Below are 15,610 nucleotides of genomic sequence, written 5' to 3'. Positions count from 1 at the left end.
AAGCTAACTATAATAAGAGTATATTAAGCCTTATTAGCGTAACAATTAATTAAGATTAGCAATGTGCATAAGGTAAGTTATAGTATATATATATTACTATAATATTAGTATATACTTATAAAGTTAAGTCTAGAGCTATATTTAAAGAAAGATATTAATTTATTTTAATAAGACTAGAAATAGCAAGCGTAAAATTATATTTATATACGCACTTTAAAAGAGGCACAGAAAAGTATTACTTACATAATAATAATAGGCCTAATAGCAAGCAAGAACAGCTTTTAACTTTAATAAAAGCTACTTCTTTATCTTAATATAATTAATTATATAATTTAATTAAAGGTTTGTAGAATTAATTCTAAATGCATTCTAATTTAATTCTAATACTAATAAGATATAGAGCAATAGCTAGAGTTATCTGCTTAGGTTTAACATAAATGTTGTCTAGTAATTCGTTCTAGACTCTGCTGTAATGCATTATTAATACTATCTTAAGATTAGGATTCTCTACTAGCTACAACTAATACTATTAAAATATTACATAAGGCATTATATAGATAAGCTAGCAGATATATCTCTTTATATTATATAATTATAGCTTGTTAAATATATAATTAGGATTCATTATAATAAGATGCTACTAAGTATTACTTATAAATTTTATTATTATATTAAGATACTAAGTTATAAGGCAGATTTATAAACTAGGAAGCTATAAAAAGTATAGTATAGTATTTCCTTAGTTTAATAATTATATATCTACTAACTTTATTTTAGAACGAAAACAATAGCAAAATCGTTTAGATATATCTCTTTATATTATATAATTATAGCTTATTAAATATATAATTAGAATTTATTACAACAAGATGCTGCTAAGTATTACTTATAAATTCTATTATTATATTAAGATACTAAGTTATAAGGCAGATTTATAAACTAGGAGGCTACAAAAAGTATAGTATAGTATTTCCTTAGTTTAATAATTATATATCTACTAACTTTATTTTAAAATAAAAATAATAGCAAAATTATTTAAAGTCTAAGAACTTAGAGAATAATTCTAGTTTTAACTCTACTTAAAGTCCTAGCTAGAGTACCTTCTAAAGCTATCTTTTAAGATTATTTTAAAGATAACTTTAGTTTTCTTAATAATATAGAAAGTATATTTAATTATAGCGTTTTATTTAGTAGTATACTTTAATAATAAAGGCAATCCTAGTAGTATGCCTTAATAATAAAGGCAATCTTAATAAAGAAGGTATAAGAATTTATTTATATTAAATTTATTATTAACTTACTAATTATATTTAGTACTAATAACTTGCATTAAAATTTATACTATTTAGCTATTAAAATATAAAGCTAAAATCTTCTTAAATTACAAGAAAAACAAGTAAATATAGTATAAATTTAAGCTAAGGCTAGAGCTATAGAAAGAGAAACTTAACAAAAAGATAAAGAATAAAAAACTTAATTAAAGTTAGAAACTTTAAAGGTATAAGCTTAAATTATATAAGAAAACAACTAGAATTTACTATAAAGATAACCAGTATTTCTATAATTATAACTCTAGTTGCCTTAATAAAATATCTTAAATATAAATACAAATAATATAGTAAATAATTTAGATATAAATTCTATTTTTTTCCCTTAATTTTCTACTATTTTACTATAATTTTCTACTATTTCTTTATAATTATACTTATATTTTATGTATTTTCTATTATTAGTATAATTTTTTTTTATTATAAAGTAAGCAACTTTTCAGCCTCTAGTCTATAGCACTACTGCGCTAGCTTAAGACTGCCTCTAAAATATAAACTAATATAAGAACTTTCTTTCTTGCACTTAATTGCCTCTACTTATAATGCTATATAGCAGCTGCACATTTTACTAAATTTATATATAATTATATATTAAACAATACATTTATTTTACTAAATTTAATTATAATTACAAGAGTTTAATTAAATATTTATACTTGAAACAAAAATTTTATTTTATTAACTAAAAAAAACTAGTAATATTTCTAGAGTATTTATTTATTCTATAATGCTAATTTTTTTTTTAAAAAAAAAAATTCGCTAAGTTATAAGATATTATTATAAGTACTACTACTAAGCTTTCTATCTATATTACTAAAAGGAGAAGTATATAGATAAGTCTTATTAATAATATTTTTTAAGTTAATCTTACTTTAGGAAGATTTTACATCTAGAGATAGTTAGAATTTAGCAATAATTAATTTTAAATTAGTTCTAAATGCTACTTATAATATACTGCAGCCTTTTTGCCTGCCTCTAGGTAGTAGTATTAATTCTAAACTTAGCAGCTTTTCTGCTATTCTAGTAGCAAGCAAGAGCTTAACTATATATTATAATAGTTATACTTTACACTTTATATAAAGCAAGTAGTAATTTATATAGTATTAATATTAAACTATTATAAAATTTTATTAAAATCTAGCTAGAATAATACTTATATACTACTAAAATACTTTCTAGTTTAGAATTTAATTAGAGTTAATTCTAAGTGTATTTAGAATAAATTCTAAAGAGAATACTTATAAATTCTTTATAATATAATATTATTTTAATAGTATAGCCTTAGTTTAATAAGAAAGCAAGATATAAAGAAAAAAATTTTTTTAAAAGAAGGCTGCAGCTAATATATTAAAATTTCTAGATCTACTTTTTATAAATATTCTATATAATTTAATTGCATTTTATAATAATTTTCTGCCTAATTAGAACTTATTTTGCTCTATCTTTTACTCTACTAAAAATAAATTCTATAAAGAAAATCTAACTAATTAAAATCTATTATGCCCCCTTATCCCCCTATAGCAATAGTCAGGTCAGGTCAACTATAGTAGTCAGGTCAGCTCAGGTAGGCGAGCAATAGTCGGGTCATCTACACTCTCGTAGCGCGAAGGCTGCCGATTCCTCCAAACACAGCCTTTGCTATTTTTGCGTCGCATTGGTGTCACCGCATCAAGAAGCGGTCATGATGCCAGCTGAGACTCGTCACATCACCAGCAAGGCAGGTGGAGAAGGGGCCAAGGTCCGTTTGCAGACGAATGAATCCTCTGCAGGAGAATGAAGAGGACAAGACAGAGACTACTCCGTACTCCGTACTCCGTACCTAACGTTAGGTAGGCATCTTGATACAGTACCCATCAGCTACTATTGGCGGAGTGCCCCCAGACGCCTTGCCTCGCCTCGCCTCGTCTCGTCTCGCCTTGCCTCGCCTCGCCTCGTCTCGTCTCGCCTTGCCTTGCCTCGTCGTGCAGGCCAACACGAGCGGCGAGCGAGCACCAGCACCAGCACCAGCACCAGCCACCACGGGTCGCGTCGCGCAAGGGGGCGTGCGGGCGAGTTGCAACTTTGAGACAAGGGCGGGAATGCCGACAACCACGGGCGCTTGCCTGGTTGACCAGCCACCGGCCAGGCCACTTGGCGGGCGTCGGAGTCGGCCAAAATGCCGCGATGACGATGGCGATGGCGATGGCGGACGCGTCTCCATGTTTGAAGCGTGGGTTTTCCGCAGGAGACGCAGGCGCGGGCAGCGTCTTTGGGTCCCTTTCTCATCCGCGTCCTCTTTCGTCAAGTGCTTGATGTTTCGGACCTTGTCGACCCCGTGCTGTGCTATGCATCCAGAAAGCAAGGCGTTGCCGCATTGCGGCATTGCCTCGACCAGCACAGCACAGCACAGCACAGCACAAGCTTGCACAGCACAGCACAGAACAAGCTTGCACAAGCTTGCACGCGAGCTAGCTGCTTGCTACGTCGTCGGTCTCGGCAGGATTGACAGATAGAGTTTTGGCCGGCGCAACGTCACGAGCCGGAGTTTCTCCACGCCACGCCACGTCCCTTGCGCGCGGGCCCCGCCGCCCCACCGACGATGCCCAATGGCGGCCGGCTGCGGCCCTCGCTTGTGGCGACGGCTTTTGCGACCAAGCGTGGCGTTGGGGTGCTATTACTATTGCTTGCTTGACGTAACCATGGATGTAATATATCTCGTCTTGCGAGTGACTTTTTTTTTTCTTTTTTCTTTTTAACCGCCTGTGCATTTCTATCATTTATTTATTATTTGATGTCTTCTTGCTTCTCCCTGTGAAATTTGCAATGCACACAGCCAGAAATGTGGGGGTTCATCATGCTGCAATAAGAAAAGGGGGCCATGAAGAATGATGAGAATACACATGTACTAGTGTGTACGTATAGGACGCGAGGTGCCAGGCCATTGCCTCGGTATGCGATGCTTTGCATTGCATTGCGGAGGACTGTACTCCATACACGGAGCAGTACGTAGTTACTTGAATATTACTGACGGGGCTTCGACTCTTCTGAGAACAAAAGAAAAAGAAAAAAGAAAAAGGGGACCGTGGGCTTGTCTCCCAAAGTGAAAGTGGGCGCGGAGGAAGCATTGCGACCCGCGATTCTAAATTACCGATGGGCTACTACTGCAGGGACAAGGCTGTATGTAGTATGTAGGTAGGAATGTATGCCCGCTGTACGGAGTACTGTCGTGCTATCAAGTCGTCGTACGGGGTACATGCTTCGTGTTATATTGTCGTTTGCCGCGTTCTGAATCAGGCATGGCACAGGTTGAGAAACCCGCCTTGTTGTCCCTGGCACCTTTCTCTCCCTCGCAACAAACACATGGCCTGGCAAGGCCGCAAGGGTAGCATCAAAGAGGCCTGTATGACTCCGACTCTCGGTGGTCTGACATCTATACTTAGAAAAGCCCATGTCGCAGGTTCCTTGGCCGTTTCTGGGACCTCTGGTGTTGCTGGCTGCAATGTAACGCTCGCTTGGCATGCAACATGTTGGTGGGATAAAAAAATTTGTTTGCTCATGTCGTGTTTGCCTTTGGGATGGTAATAATAGCTCGGCAACTCGGTTCTGCGAAAAAGGGTCTGTGTGCCAGACTGCTACTAGTACGGAGTAGCAGCAGTAGTTTTTGTTCCTGATCGTCAGGGGTTGTGAATCATGCATGGGCCGTGATGCATGGCCGACGAAAGACCTGCCTGCCACTTGTGGGGAATTTTTTTTTTTTTTGTCTTCGCCTTGTCTTCTTTTGCATCGTATCAAGGCTGGCTGGCCGCTGCACGCCATGCCATGTGCGCGCGCTTGGACTTGGAGGTGGTGTCCCGTCGGACAACTCATGAGACGGCGGTCCGAGTGCCCGAGTCGAGTTGCCCCGTTCCGTTCTCCGATACTCCGTACTTTGCTCCGTCGTGGCTGGAATGCGACTTGTAAGCTTGTAGCATCTTTTCCTGACCTGGATCCCGCGTCGTCAATGCTGGCTGCCAATGCCCATCGGCATTGAAACATGCTGCGGTTTGTTGCAGTCTCAGACGAGGTATGCTATGTGATGCGGATCAGCAGTTTCATCGTGTCGCGGTCGCCGTCTGTGTTGTTGCCACCCGGCCAACTTCTCGACTCTGCCCCGGCCCTGCGTGCGTGACTTGAACGAGTCTCATCGGTCCATGAGCACGTGGAGGACCAAGAATGACTGGGCTGAACTGAACCGTCCAATGTTCAATGTTGGCTGCGACTTCCAAAGCTGCTGATCGGGCATGTCAACTCACCGAGATTTATCATCTGCCATAGATGGTGCGTCGCCTGTGCCCAAGGCATACAGTATTTGAGCCAATCAAAAACCCAGCATTTAAAAATACGTCGCTCTACAGCCTCTACTGGGAACCTCGACAAGGCCGCCAGTCCCAGCAATATTCAAGGTTACAAAACGCTACATTATCTCTACACCAGCTGCAGGTGACGCAACCCGTTGCCAGCAGGTGCACGCTAGGTATTGCTGAAAAATGGGGCCGCTTCAACCGAGGATCCATCCATCCGCAGCCCCCACACCACGGCTGCAAGCCAGCCTCGTCGAGCTTGAGCTTCAAGCTTGCATTCACCTCGTTCCAATGCCGTGCCCGCGTCCGCATTGCCCTCCGCTGTGCTCCCTCGTAGGACCGTTCGCACCAACTGCGTCACGGCGGCAAGGGCAGCACCTTGAAGACAAACACCACTGAGCTTGGCCACGCCGTCGCCACATCATGCTGCACCTCCATGTCTGGGGACCAGCCTTTGGCCTGGCCTCCATCGACGCCGAGTGTCTCGCCATCATCACCCATCTACACAATGCGCTTCCTGCCAGCGGTTGGCGCCTCGTCCCGAGCAACGATCCCTCCGCCAATCCCTCTAGTATGCCGAGCCCTTGCGCCCCATGATGCGTGCGTGCGTGCTGCTCGCCTTGACTGCGAGCCATCTGACCGTCTCGGACCAGATCTTCTCCCCGCCCTCGACCACGACGGCACGTGGGTGAGCGGTTATCGTCCCATAGTCGACTACCTCACCCGCAAGTCGCTCTGTGCAAATCTCGACGCGAGTCTGAGCCCCGTCCAGCAAGCAGACGCCGTCGCGTACAGCGCCTACCTGCTGGCCAGTGCTGCGCCTCTCGTCGATCTCTCTCTCTACGTCTCGGCCGCCAACTGGGCTGCGGCAACGAGACCGGCCTACAACGCCCTGTTGCCATTCCCCTTGACGTGGACGCTGCCGCCCCTGATACGAGCCGAGGCTGCCCGGCGCGCGGAGCATCTTGGCCTCGCCGAGCTGGATACAGACTTTGATCACAACGGCGGACTGCATTTGACTGCCGGTAGGGACGCCTTGCCCGAGACGTTCCGCAGACATCTGCCCGCGCCGACGAAGAAGACTGTGCGAGAGGAGATGACGCCCGAGCAGGCTGCTGCCATACGCTTGCACGGGCTGGCAGAGGACTGTCTGTCCGTCGTGCAATCCCTGCTGGGGGAGACCGGTCCGGATGCGAAGCCGCCTCGCTTCTTTGGCGGAAGCCACCCGTCATCTCTGGACTGCTTGGCATACGGCTTCCTGGCACTCATGGTCGTCCCAGATGTGCCCAGAAGCTTTCTGAGGGACTGGATCCGAGCAGAGACTCCACGGCTGGCCGTGTTCGTAGAGTCAATGACCCCCACCGATTTGACGTGGGCTCCTACAGCCGCGGCCCCCTCACTTCTAAGCTCAACTGTCCGTGTAGCCGACTCCGTCGCACGAAACGTTCCCAGCCTCGGAGAGCATTATGCCAACGAAATGCGGTACAGGACAGAAGTGGGCGTCAAGGGCCTGGATCAGAGGGCTTTCGTCATCATGATGAGCGTCGTGCTTACCGGCGCTGCCGTCAGGTACGGGTTGCACGTGTACAAGACCCTTCAGCCGTTTGGGGCCGGAGTGCAGGTTTGGAGACAACTCCGTCGCGCATCTAGGCTGAGCCAGTTTGGAGATGTTGGCATTATGCTGAGCAGTGCCATGGGGCCGTGCCAACCGGGTCCGATGGCCGCCGCAGCTGCTTCTCCGAGTGGTCGCCTCGTCGAGGTTGACTCGGAGGTGGATTAGTCGGATCAATAGATCAGAGAAGATGGAGGCCCAGATACCCGTTTCACTGTGAAGGTCAAATTGTACAGTATGAATGCATAGGTTTTACGATTTCCCCATCCAAAGGACGTTGTCTGGTCCCTTTGTACGGAGCCATTTTCTACACATACTCGCCCCCCCCCCCCCTTTTCTTTTTTTCCTTCTAAAAGACAACTCTGCTTCGGCATCAAGTTGAGGGCTTGCAGCTCTAGATTTGCTTCACCTCCTTCCCAATCATCTCTGGACGCTCCACCTCCCACTCGTCTCGTAGTACGGCAAAGGTCAAATCGGTGACCAACAAGCTCTGCCCCAGACTCCACACCAGGGTGATGGCGTAGAAGAAATTGGCGTTTCCGCTACCAGCATATATCCAAAGGTGATAGAAGGCGGGGCCCAGAAAGGTCGCGTACAGCAGCGTCGCGGACGCGACGTAGGTATACCTCATGAGGGGGAAGACGTGCCAGAACAGCGGGAGCATGGCGAGAAACAGGCTCGCGTCGGAGATGGAGGGGTACGGCTTGAAGATGGAGAAGATGCCGAGGAGGATGGTCAGCACGGCGAGGGGTTGCGTGCGCAGGCGGATCGTCAGGCCGCCGACGTAGGCCGCGAGGTGGAGCCAGAAGACGGCGAGGAAGAAGGCCCGGAAGGAGTCGAACATCTCGATGAAGAAGTACCACCACAGACCGACGTTGGGGGTGAGATCCGACAGTGTGAGCTGGATGCCGTACGTGCGGGAGAGGAATTCCCACGAGTTGCCGGTGAGCACGAAGGACATGCCCAGCAGGAGGCCGAGGCAGACGGCGGTGATGGCGACGCACTTGGCTCCGAAGGTGACGGCGCTGGCGGGGCGGCGGGCTTCGGGCTGCCGGTCCAAGGAGAGCAGGACGAGTGGCGGCAGGAGGAGGATGGGGTACATGGACAGGTAGGAGGCGAAGGAGAGGGCGACCATGGCGTTGAACGCGGAGCCCTGGACGGCTTTGGATATGGCGTGGAGGATGGCGCACGTGGTGAAGATGCTCGTCGATCGGCCGATGCAGCTGGCGATTGTGAAGGGGTTGAAGAGGAATCTGGGACACGTCAGTTTCCGTAGCGCTCCGACGCACGCGAGGGCTGGGCCATGGAACCCGAGCTTCTTCCTTGTTTTTGATTGTAGGGGGAGCCACGTACGCGGCGGCTACTGCTAGGCCGCATGCTCGCCTCGCTCTGCGTAGCGACGTGAACAGCCTCGACTGCCCGGCTTCGCCTGAGTCGGCAATGGTTGAGAGCGCATGGGCGCTGAGCAGGTCGACTAGTATGTAGAACAGCGACGTGAAGACGGGCCAGGTCTTGGCCGAGGGAAGCAGCGAAAACAGCGGCAGAAGAAGCGGCGCCTGGTGGTATACGCCGCCGTCGTAGGGCCACACATTGTGGTTGTAAAGGAACAGTCCTTCTTGTACTGCAACAGGACATGGTCAGCCGCGTGCGTCTTGGAGGCAGCTCAGCTGAAGGAAGGGGCTGTCCGCCTGCGAAAGTCACGTCGAGATATCGAGGCCCACGCGGCCGCACTTACATCGCTTGAAGCTCGTGACGGGGGTGGAAATCTCTACACGTCCAGTCAAGAGGTCTGGCAGCCCGGGGAAGGCGACGGCGAGAAGGAGTCGGAGGGCGGCAGCGCCAGCGTAAAGGCCAGCTTTGCCTCGCAGCGACATGGTTGAGGCCATGGCACCTGGTCAGGCCATTGCTCTGCCAAGGGGTGCGAGGAGGGGAGACGCGATGGTCCGGAGTCGGTAGTCAATCGAGGCAGCTCGGATGGAGGGATGGAGGGATGGAGGGACGGAGGTACGAAGGGCGTATGGAGGAGGCGAGGCGGCCACTCGGCTTGGCGCTTCGGATTCACGGGCCGATGGATGGAAGGTGTGAAGTGGAGTTGCGCTCGTCGACATGTCAATGGAATTCACGACATTGGTCCTGCAGACACGCCCGTCGTTACAGATGAACACCTGCTGTCGAGTAATTTATTCGTTCATCTTTATTTGTATTTTTTTTCTTTAAAATTTTAATTTTTAAAGGATCAACTACTTCACTTGGTGGAGCTGCTGTGTGAAGCGCATAGTGGGCAGTCTAGCAGGATAGCGCAAAAGATGCTTAGACCTAGCAATGAAATATTTTACTACCCTCAACTACTCACGAATTATCTTAAAAAGTAACATCTACAAGTAATCTCCATTCAACCTCCAACAGAGGCGTCGATATCCCAGTTGGTGCAATAATCCAGAACGTGAACTGGTGCGTCGCCGCAGCAAGGGTCTGCCTGCATCACGCTAAACCAAGAATGGTTGAAGACTTGGGCGGTGCTTTCTGGCAGTAAAAAACTCCAGTTGACTTTCCAAAAAAAAAAAAGTCAAGACACAGCAGAAGGCCGCCCCGCTGCCCTTCCCATACAACAGAAATATAAAAAAAAACCCCCGACGATCCCGGCGGTCCAGTTCGAGCAGCAATGGGTCGGATAAAGAAGAAGGGCCAGGCCGGTGCGGCCAAGAATTACCTCACCCGAAACCAGGCCATTCGAAAACTTCAAATCAGCCTGGCCGACTTCCGTCAGCTGTGTATTTGGAAGGGCATCTACCCTCGCGAACCTCGCAGCAAGAAGAAGGTCTCCAAGTCATCCACTGCGTCGACCACCTTTTACTACGCCAAGGATATCCAGTACCTCCTCCACGAACCGCTTCTGCAAAAGTTCCGTGATCAAAAGGTCCTGGAAAAGAAGATCGCCAGGGCGTTGGGTCGTGGTGATGTCGGCGATGCCAAGCGACTCGAAGGAAATGCTTCGCGACCAGAAAAGACGGGCAAACCTCGATACACTCTTGACCATGTCGTTCGCGAGCGCTATCCGACTTTTGTTGATGCGCTGAGGGATCTGGATGACTGCCTGTCTATGCTGTTTCTCTTTGCCAACCTGCCGTCCACCGCCAGTGTTCCGGCCAAGATGATTGCTCGCTGCGAGAGACTCTGCCTCGAGTTCCAGCAGTATCTCATTCTCTCCCGAAGCCTGACAAAGTCCTTCCTTTCTATCAAGGGCATCTACTACCAGGCCAACATCCAGGGCGAGGATATCCTCTGGCTGGTGCCTTACAAGTTTAATCAGAGAATTGTCGGCGATGTCGACTTCAGAATCATGGGCACTTTTGTCGAGTTTTACATGACCCTCATGGGCTTCGTCAACTTCCGGCTATACACCTCCATCGGCATCAAATATCCGCCCAAGTTTGACTCCGTCAAGGATGAGAACGCCGCCGAACTGGGCGCGCTCACCCTGGAGGGCAAAGCTTTGGTCGGCGCTGAGGAGCCAAAGACATCGCAGGATACTTCACATAAGCCTGACGCCAAGACCCAAGCTGCCGTGAACAAGCTTCTGAAGAAGCTGCAGAATGCTGACCTGACTGATGGCCCCGAGGACACCGAGAATGGCACCGTTGAGACTGAGGAAGTGAATGATGGCGCCATTGACAAGTTTGAACCTACCGCTCCTGGTGGCGATGTGCTAATCCAGCCGTCGGCCAATGAAAACGACCACAGCACCTTGTTCTCCAATTTCACCTTTTATCTCTCTCGCGAAACTCCTCGTCAGCCTCTTGAGTTTCTGTTGAAAGCATTCGGCTGCAGGCGTGTCGGGTGGGACCCTGTCCTGGGCGGCGGCGCCTTCACAACAGATGAGTTGGACCCTAACATTACGCATCAGATCGTCGACAGACCCCCTGTTCAGGCGGCAACGGAAGAAGCAAGCGACGCTCAAGACAACCAGACATCACAGAAGCTGGCTGTCAATGTGCGGGTCCCAGGTCGGATATACGTTCAGCCCCAATGGGTGTGGGACTGCGTCAATGATGTGGAACTCAAGGAGCCTCATCTGTACGGCCCGGGAGCATCCCTGCCGCCTCATCTGAGTCCTTTTGCCAAGCCTGCTGAGGGCTCATACGACCCTACAGTACCTTTGGAGGAGCAGGAGCCTGAGGAAGAGGCTCTAGAAGCTGATGAAGACGACGACGAAACTGCCGAGGGCATGGACGTTGCCGAAGACGCGGATGAGGACGAGGAAATCGAAAATGAAGAGGAAGACAAGGAAGGTGCCGAGAAAATGGAGGAAGATGTCGAGGAAGACGAGGAAGAAGAGGAAGAAGACGAGGCTGCTCTCCGGCAGCGGGAACTGGAGGCGGAATTGGCGGGCGCCTGTGTCGAAACCGAGGCTACAAGCAGCAAGGCCAAGGCCAAGGCCAAGGAACAGGCACGAAAAGCACTAGCCAAGAAGGCGAAGGAGGAAGCCGAGGAACTCGAGCGTGCCAAGGGCATGCTGAGCAAGAAGAAGAGGAAACTATATGAGCAGATGATGTACACGAATAACAAGAAGAGCGCAGAGGACCAGAAGTTACGAGCGAAGAGAAGAAAGCTCGAAAAGGAAAAGGAAAAGGCCAAGGGCAAGGCCAAGGGCAAGGCGTAACTAGGATCGCTGTTGGTAGTTGTTGATAAAACACTTGTAGATGAAATCACATGGAAATTTTGTCACGCAGATGTGCGTCTCCAATGTCGGCATGTCGAGAGATGTTCAGAGTGATGATGGATGGCGGACCAATGCCAATGGCGCCTGGGTCTTGGCGACATGTGGAGCCCACTCAACTCGACGCAGGCCATAATTTTTGCCAACCGCAACTTCGCACAAGCAGCACCAATCCCAGAGAGATCCGTCTCCCGGGTAAAGTCGCATTTGCAATCCGTGCATTTGTATATACTTTAGAGGGCGCCCATTTTCAGGTCATGGCATGGCGCGAGCATGGACGAGAAACAACCCGCCAACTGGGACCTGGACACCGATGAGATCGCATCTGTGGCATCAGAAGACTTGTACGAGAACAGGCCAAACCGTTGGACGGGGCCTGCGTCGACATGGAGGGAACTTACCCGCGAGGAGCGACTTCTCTGGCGGTCCATGCAACAGCTTGCTGACAGGGACCTGGCTGTGCATTTGTACGACACGTTTGCTTTGAAGAGGCAAGGGAGAGACCAGGCGACCGCGCAGGGCCTCACTGTTTGGACGGTACGTCGTGTACATCATGTCAAGTTCGGGTCGGAGGGGAAGGGGCTGCATCGAGCAGCGTCTACGGAGCTGAGCTGATGATGAGCAGCAAGATGGACAGCAACAGACTGTCTGGGCGCCGCCGAAAATGTGGACGGCATGGCCACTCAAAGAGGAGCATGTCCCGACCGAAGGGCTGTTTCCGATACAACATGACGAAGAAGAGAGGTTCACGTTGCGCAAACGGGAGAATAGGATGCCCAGTACGGAGCTTCGGGATGAGCTCGCCGCGACAGTGTTGCGCCTGGCCAAGGAACGATATCGCCGACGGTCGAGGCACCCTGCGCCGCACCCGTCTATTGAGAGCCCTTCTAGCCCGTTGCCGACTCGATCAGGAGACCAGTCTGAAGATGAATCTTCTCTGCCCTCCTCTCCTCCTGTACCGAGTACGCGATCGGGGAGGGACAGCATGTCTGTCGACCATGGCGAGGATGGGTCCGGTGAGGACAAGGAAGATGAGGACTTGGAAAATATTCACACCAGACAAGAAAATACATACAGACCGACTGTATCCTCGAATGACGACCTGTCGAATCATCTCCTCCGTCCTTCTGTCCGCCACATGCTCACACAGCTTGACCGCACCCTCACCATTCTGCACAACGCCCGCGTCGCTGGCCTCAGCTACCTCTCTGCATCAGAATCCTCCACAGAAGAAGACTCCGAGGCAGGCACACATCGAAACAGAGGTAGAAGGGGTCGTCCAAGGCGTACTCCGCAGCCCGGAGAAGCGCCTTCATCCTCGGAGCAACGTAATCTACGGGGCTCCAGACGTCGGGGCCGGCCGCGCAAGATCCACACGCCTCGACAGGGCGAGACGGAAGAGGAAATGCGGCACCGTGTAGCTAGGGAAGGGCACAGAAGGCTGCCTGTCACGGCTGCAGAGAAAGATGCCGCGTTTGAAGCGTGGCTCGAGCAAGGTTATCGCCGCGAGCGTGAGCGATCCGGTTCAACGGCGCAGTCGGAAGCGTCTATCCCACAGATAGTCACTGGCGAAACCAACGTTGAGAGGAAGCTACGTAGATGGGGTCTGAGAGACTGGAGCGATGTCCTTGGAGCTGCTGCACTGGCGGGATTCTCTGATTCCGTCATAGCACGCACTGCCAAGCGATGCGCCGATCTTTTTGGTCAGGGCATGGTTATCAGACGTCTAGACGAAGTCCCTTCCGCACGAGTTCCGCCGTTCATCAGCAAAGAGTACCGCCCCTCAAAAATCCAACTTGCGTCGTCTTCGGCTGAATCCGAGTCGGAACCCGCGCCAACCCTCTCGCAGCGCCGTATCACATCCCGGCAGGCATCTCTCGCTCGATCTTCCCGAGGGCCCTCGCCTGCCACCCCTCGCCGCCGGTCTCTTTCGCGTTCCGGTTCCCGCTCATGTTCCCGCTCCTCGGCAGGGCTGCTCTTCTGCCCGATTCCGGTGTGTGATCGTGCAGCCAAGGGTTTTTCGAGACGAGCCAATCTCCGTCGCCACATGAACCTTGTTCATCCGGGCCACGCATCAGGGGATGATGATTCGGATGACGAGGTGGTGGGTGCCGTACATACTGATGGATTTCTGAAGACAATTCACCCGAGCAGAGGGTGGAGAGGCGAGGACGTGCTTGTGAGAAAGAGAAAGAGGTACTACGGGAGGAGCTCGTCGTGAGAGGGGGAAACATCCATGAGGACTGATTTCAGAGCTGGTCGCGCGGTGCGTTTATTCTAGTAGGGCAGAGCGATTGGTCTTTAACCAAGGCTTCAAAAAAAACCCTTGTATGGCGATGCTGAGATTTTTGACAGACGAAATGGACTCGAGAAATACTTCGAATCCAAACCCGACGTGGGTGTCTTGGTGGTGCGACTGCTACAATTTAGCAGGCGGCTTGACATCAACGGGCGTCCACCACGGATAGTATGGCAAGCCATCTTCCATGGTGCCTTTAAAGTCGGGCTGCCTCTTTTTCATGAAGCTTTCAACACCCTCTTTTGCATCCTTGCCGTGCCACAAGCCATGAAACAGCTTGCTCTCGAGCAAATGCGCCTCCTCTGGGGAGCTCGTCGTTGTGTAAATCATGTCCTTCATGAGCCTCGACGAGACATTGCTCACATTGACGGCTATATCCTCGGCAATCTTCAGCGCCGTGGGCAAGACGTCCTCGGGGGGGACGACCTCGCTGAACAGTCCGTCGAGGAGCCTGTGGCTCGCCGGGTAGACGGCGCCCGTGGTGGTCAGATGCAAAGCTCTGGACGTGCCGATCAGCCTGGGCAGGAAGAAGCTGCTGCAGGCCTCGAGACAGAAGCCCCTCCTGCCAAAGACGAAGCCGATCCTGGCCTCGGAGCTAGCGATGCGGATGTTGGCGGCGAGGGTCATGGTGATGCCTACGCCGACGGCGTGGCCGTTGATGGCGGCGATGACGGGCTTGTTGCATCTGTATATGGCGACGGAGATGCGGCCGCCCCCGTCGCGGTGGAGCTCGGCGGTGGGCGCGACGCCCTGGGTCGAGGAGAAGTCCATTCCGGCGCTGAACATGTGGTTCTTGGGGTCGGAGGAGGTGAGGACGACGGCTTTGACGCGGGGGTCGAGGGACAGGGTGCTGAAGACGGTCACGAGGTCGTCGGCCATGGTGTCGGTGAAGCCATTGCGGTGCGAGGGGCGGTGGAGTTTGACGATGATGACGGGGGTTGGAGACGGCGAGGACGGCGGGTGGTGGGAGACGAGGAGGGTTGGGAAGCTGAGCTTTTGGTACGATTCTGGATGCGATGCCATATCGGGCGTGCTTGTGGTTTGGCGGATGGGGAGTTTTGGAATTGACAGAGGAGGGCGAGTCGCGCACGATGATTGACGGCGGGGGGGGGGGATGGCGTGCCGGTGTGTCACTTGCGCAGAGCGTGCATGTGTCTGGAGCAGAATTTGGCCTTGGTTGGAGATGGATCCAAGTTTGGTGGTTGATGGATGATGCGATGTGCACGATGCATTCACCACGTAGGTACGGGGTACGGAGTACGGAGTACCTAGGCAAGTTACCCAAGTACCTAGGTACCTTACTTGAGAGTGGGCGTTGCCGAGGTTCGATTTGCG

The 15,610-nt window shown here is 50.2% G+C and overlaps 5 protein-coding genes across 5 annotated transcripts; 3 read left to right on the top strand and 2 right to left on the bottom strand.

Annotated features, from left to right (window-relative positions):
* Positions 1–6,070: 6,070 nt before the first annotated feature.
* Positions 6,071–7,427, top strand: MAM_05260 (Mitochondrial outer membrane translocase complex, Tom37/Metaxin; the record flags this gene model as incomplete). The annotated part of the gene is made up of 2 exons (XM_040824058.1): positions 6,071–6,218; positions 6,301–7,427. 2 exons carry the CDS (start codon positions 6,071–6,073, stop codon positions 7,425–7,427), a joined length of 1,275 nt encoding a protein of 424 aa, XP_040677770.1.
* A 226-nt stretch (positions 7,428–7,653) lies between these two features.
* Positions 7,654–9,133, bottom strand: MAM_05259 (GPI transamidase subunit PIG-U; the record flags this gene model as incomplete). The annotated part of the gene is made up of 3 exons (XM_040824057.1): positions 7,654–8,512; positions 8,613–8,880; positions 8,995–9,133. The coding sequence occupies 3 exons, from the start codon at positions 9,131–9,133 to the stop codon at positions 7,654–7,656; spliced, it is 1,266 nt and encodes a 421-aa protein (XP_040677769.1).
* A 788-nt stretch (positions 9,134–9,921) lies between these two features.
* Positions 9,922–11,919, top strand: MAM_05258 (pescadillo; the record flags this gene model as incomplete). The annotated part of the gene is made up of 1 exon (XM_040824056.1): positions 9,922–11,919. One exon carries the CDS (start codon positions 9,922–9,924, stop codon positions 11,917–11,919), a length of 1,998 nt encoding a protein of 665 aa, XP_040677768.1.
* A 330-nt stretch (positions 11,920–12,249) lies between these two features.
* Positions 12,250–14,197, top strand: MAM_05257 (RNA polymerase I specific transcription initiation factor, RRN9; the record flags this gene model as incomplete). Its single annotated transcript, XM_040824055.1, has 2 exons — positions 12,250–12,513; positions 12,602–14,197. The coding sequence occupies 2 exons, from the start codon at positions 12,250–12,252 to the stop codon at positions 14,195–14,197; spliced, it is 1,860 nt and encodes a 619-aa protein (XP_040677767.1).
* A 198-nt stretch (positions 14,198–14,395) lies between these two features.
* On the bottom strand, positions 14,396–15,298 carry MAM_05256 (enoyl-CoA hydratase/isomerase; the record flags this gene model as incomplete). The annotated part of the gene is made up of 1 exon (XM_040824054.1): positions 14,396–15,298. The coding sequence occupies one exon, from the start codon at positions 15,296–15,298 to the stop codon at positions 14,396–14,398; it is 903 nt and encodes a 300-aa protein (XP_040677766.1).
* Positions 15,299–15,610: the final 312 nt, after the last annotated feature.

The sequence above is a fragment of the Metarhizium album genome (assembly GCF_000804445.1).
Source record: "Metarhizium album ARSEF 1941 chromosome Unknown scaffold_13, whole genome shotgun sequence".
NCBI lineage: Eukaryota > Fungi > Ascomycota > Sordariomycetes > Hypocreales > Clavicipitaceae > Metarhizium > Metarhizium album.
The sequence above is the reverse complement of the archived record's forward strand: the minus strand, read 5'-3'. Positions and strand labels throughout refer to the sequence as shown.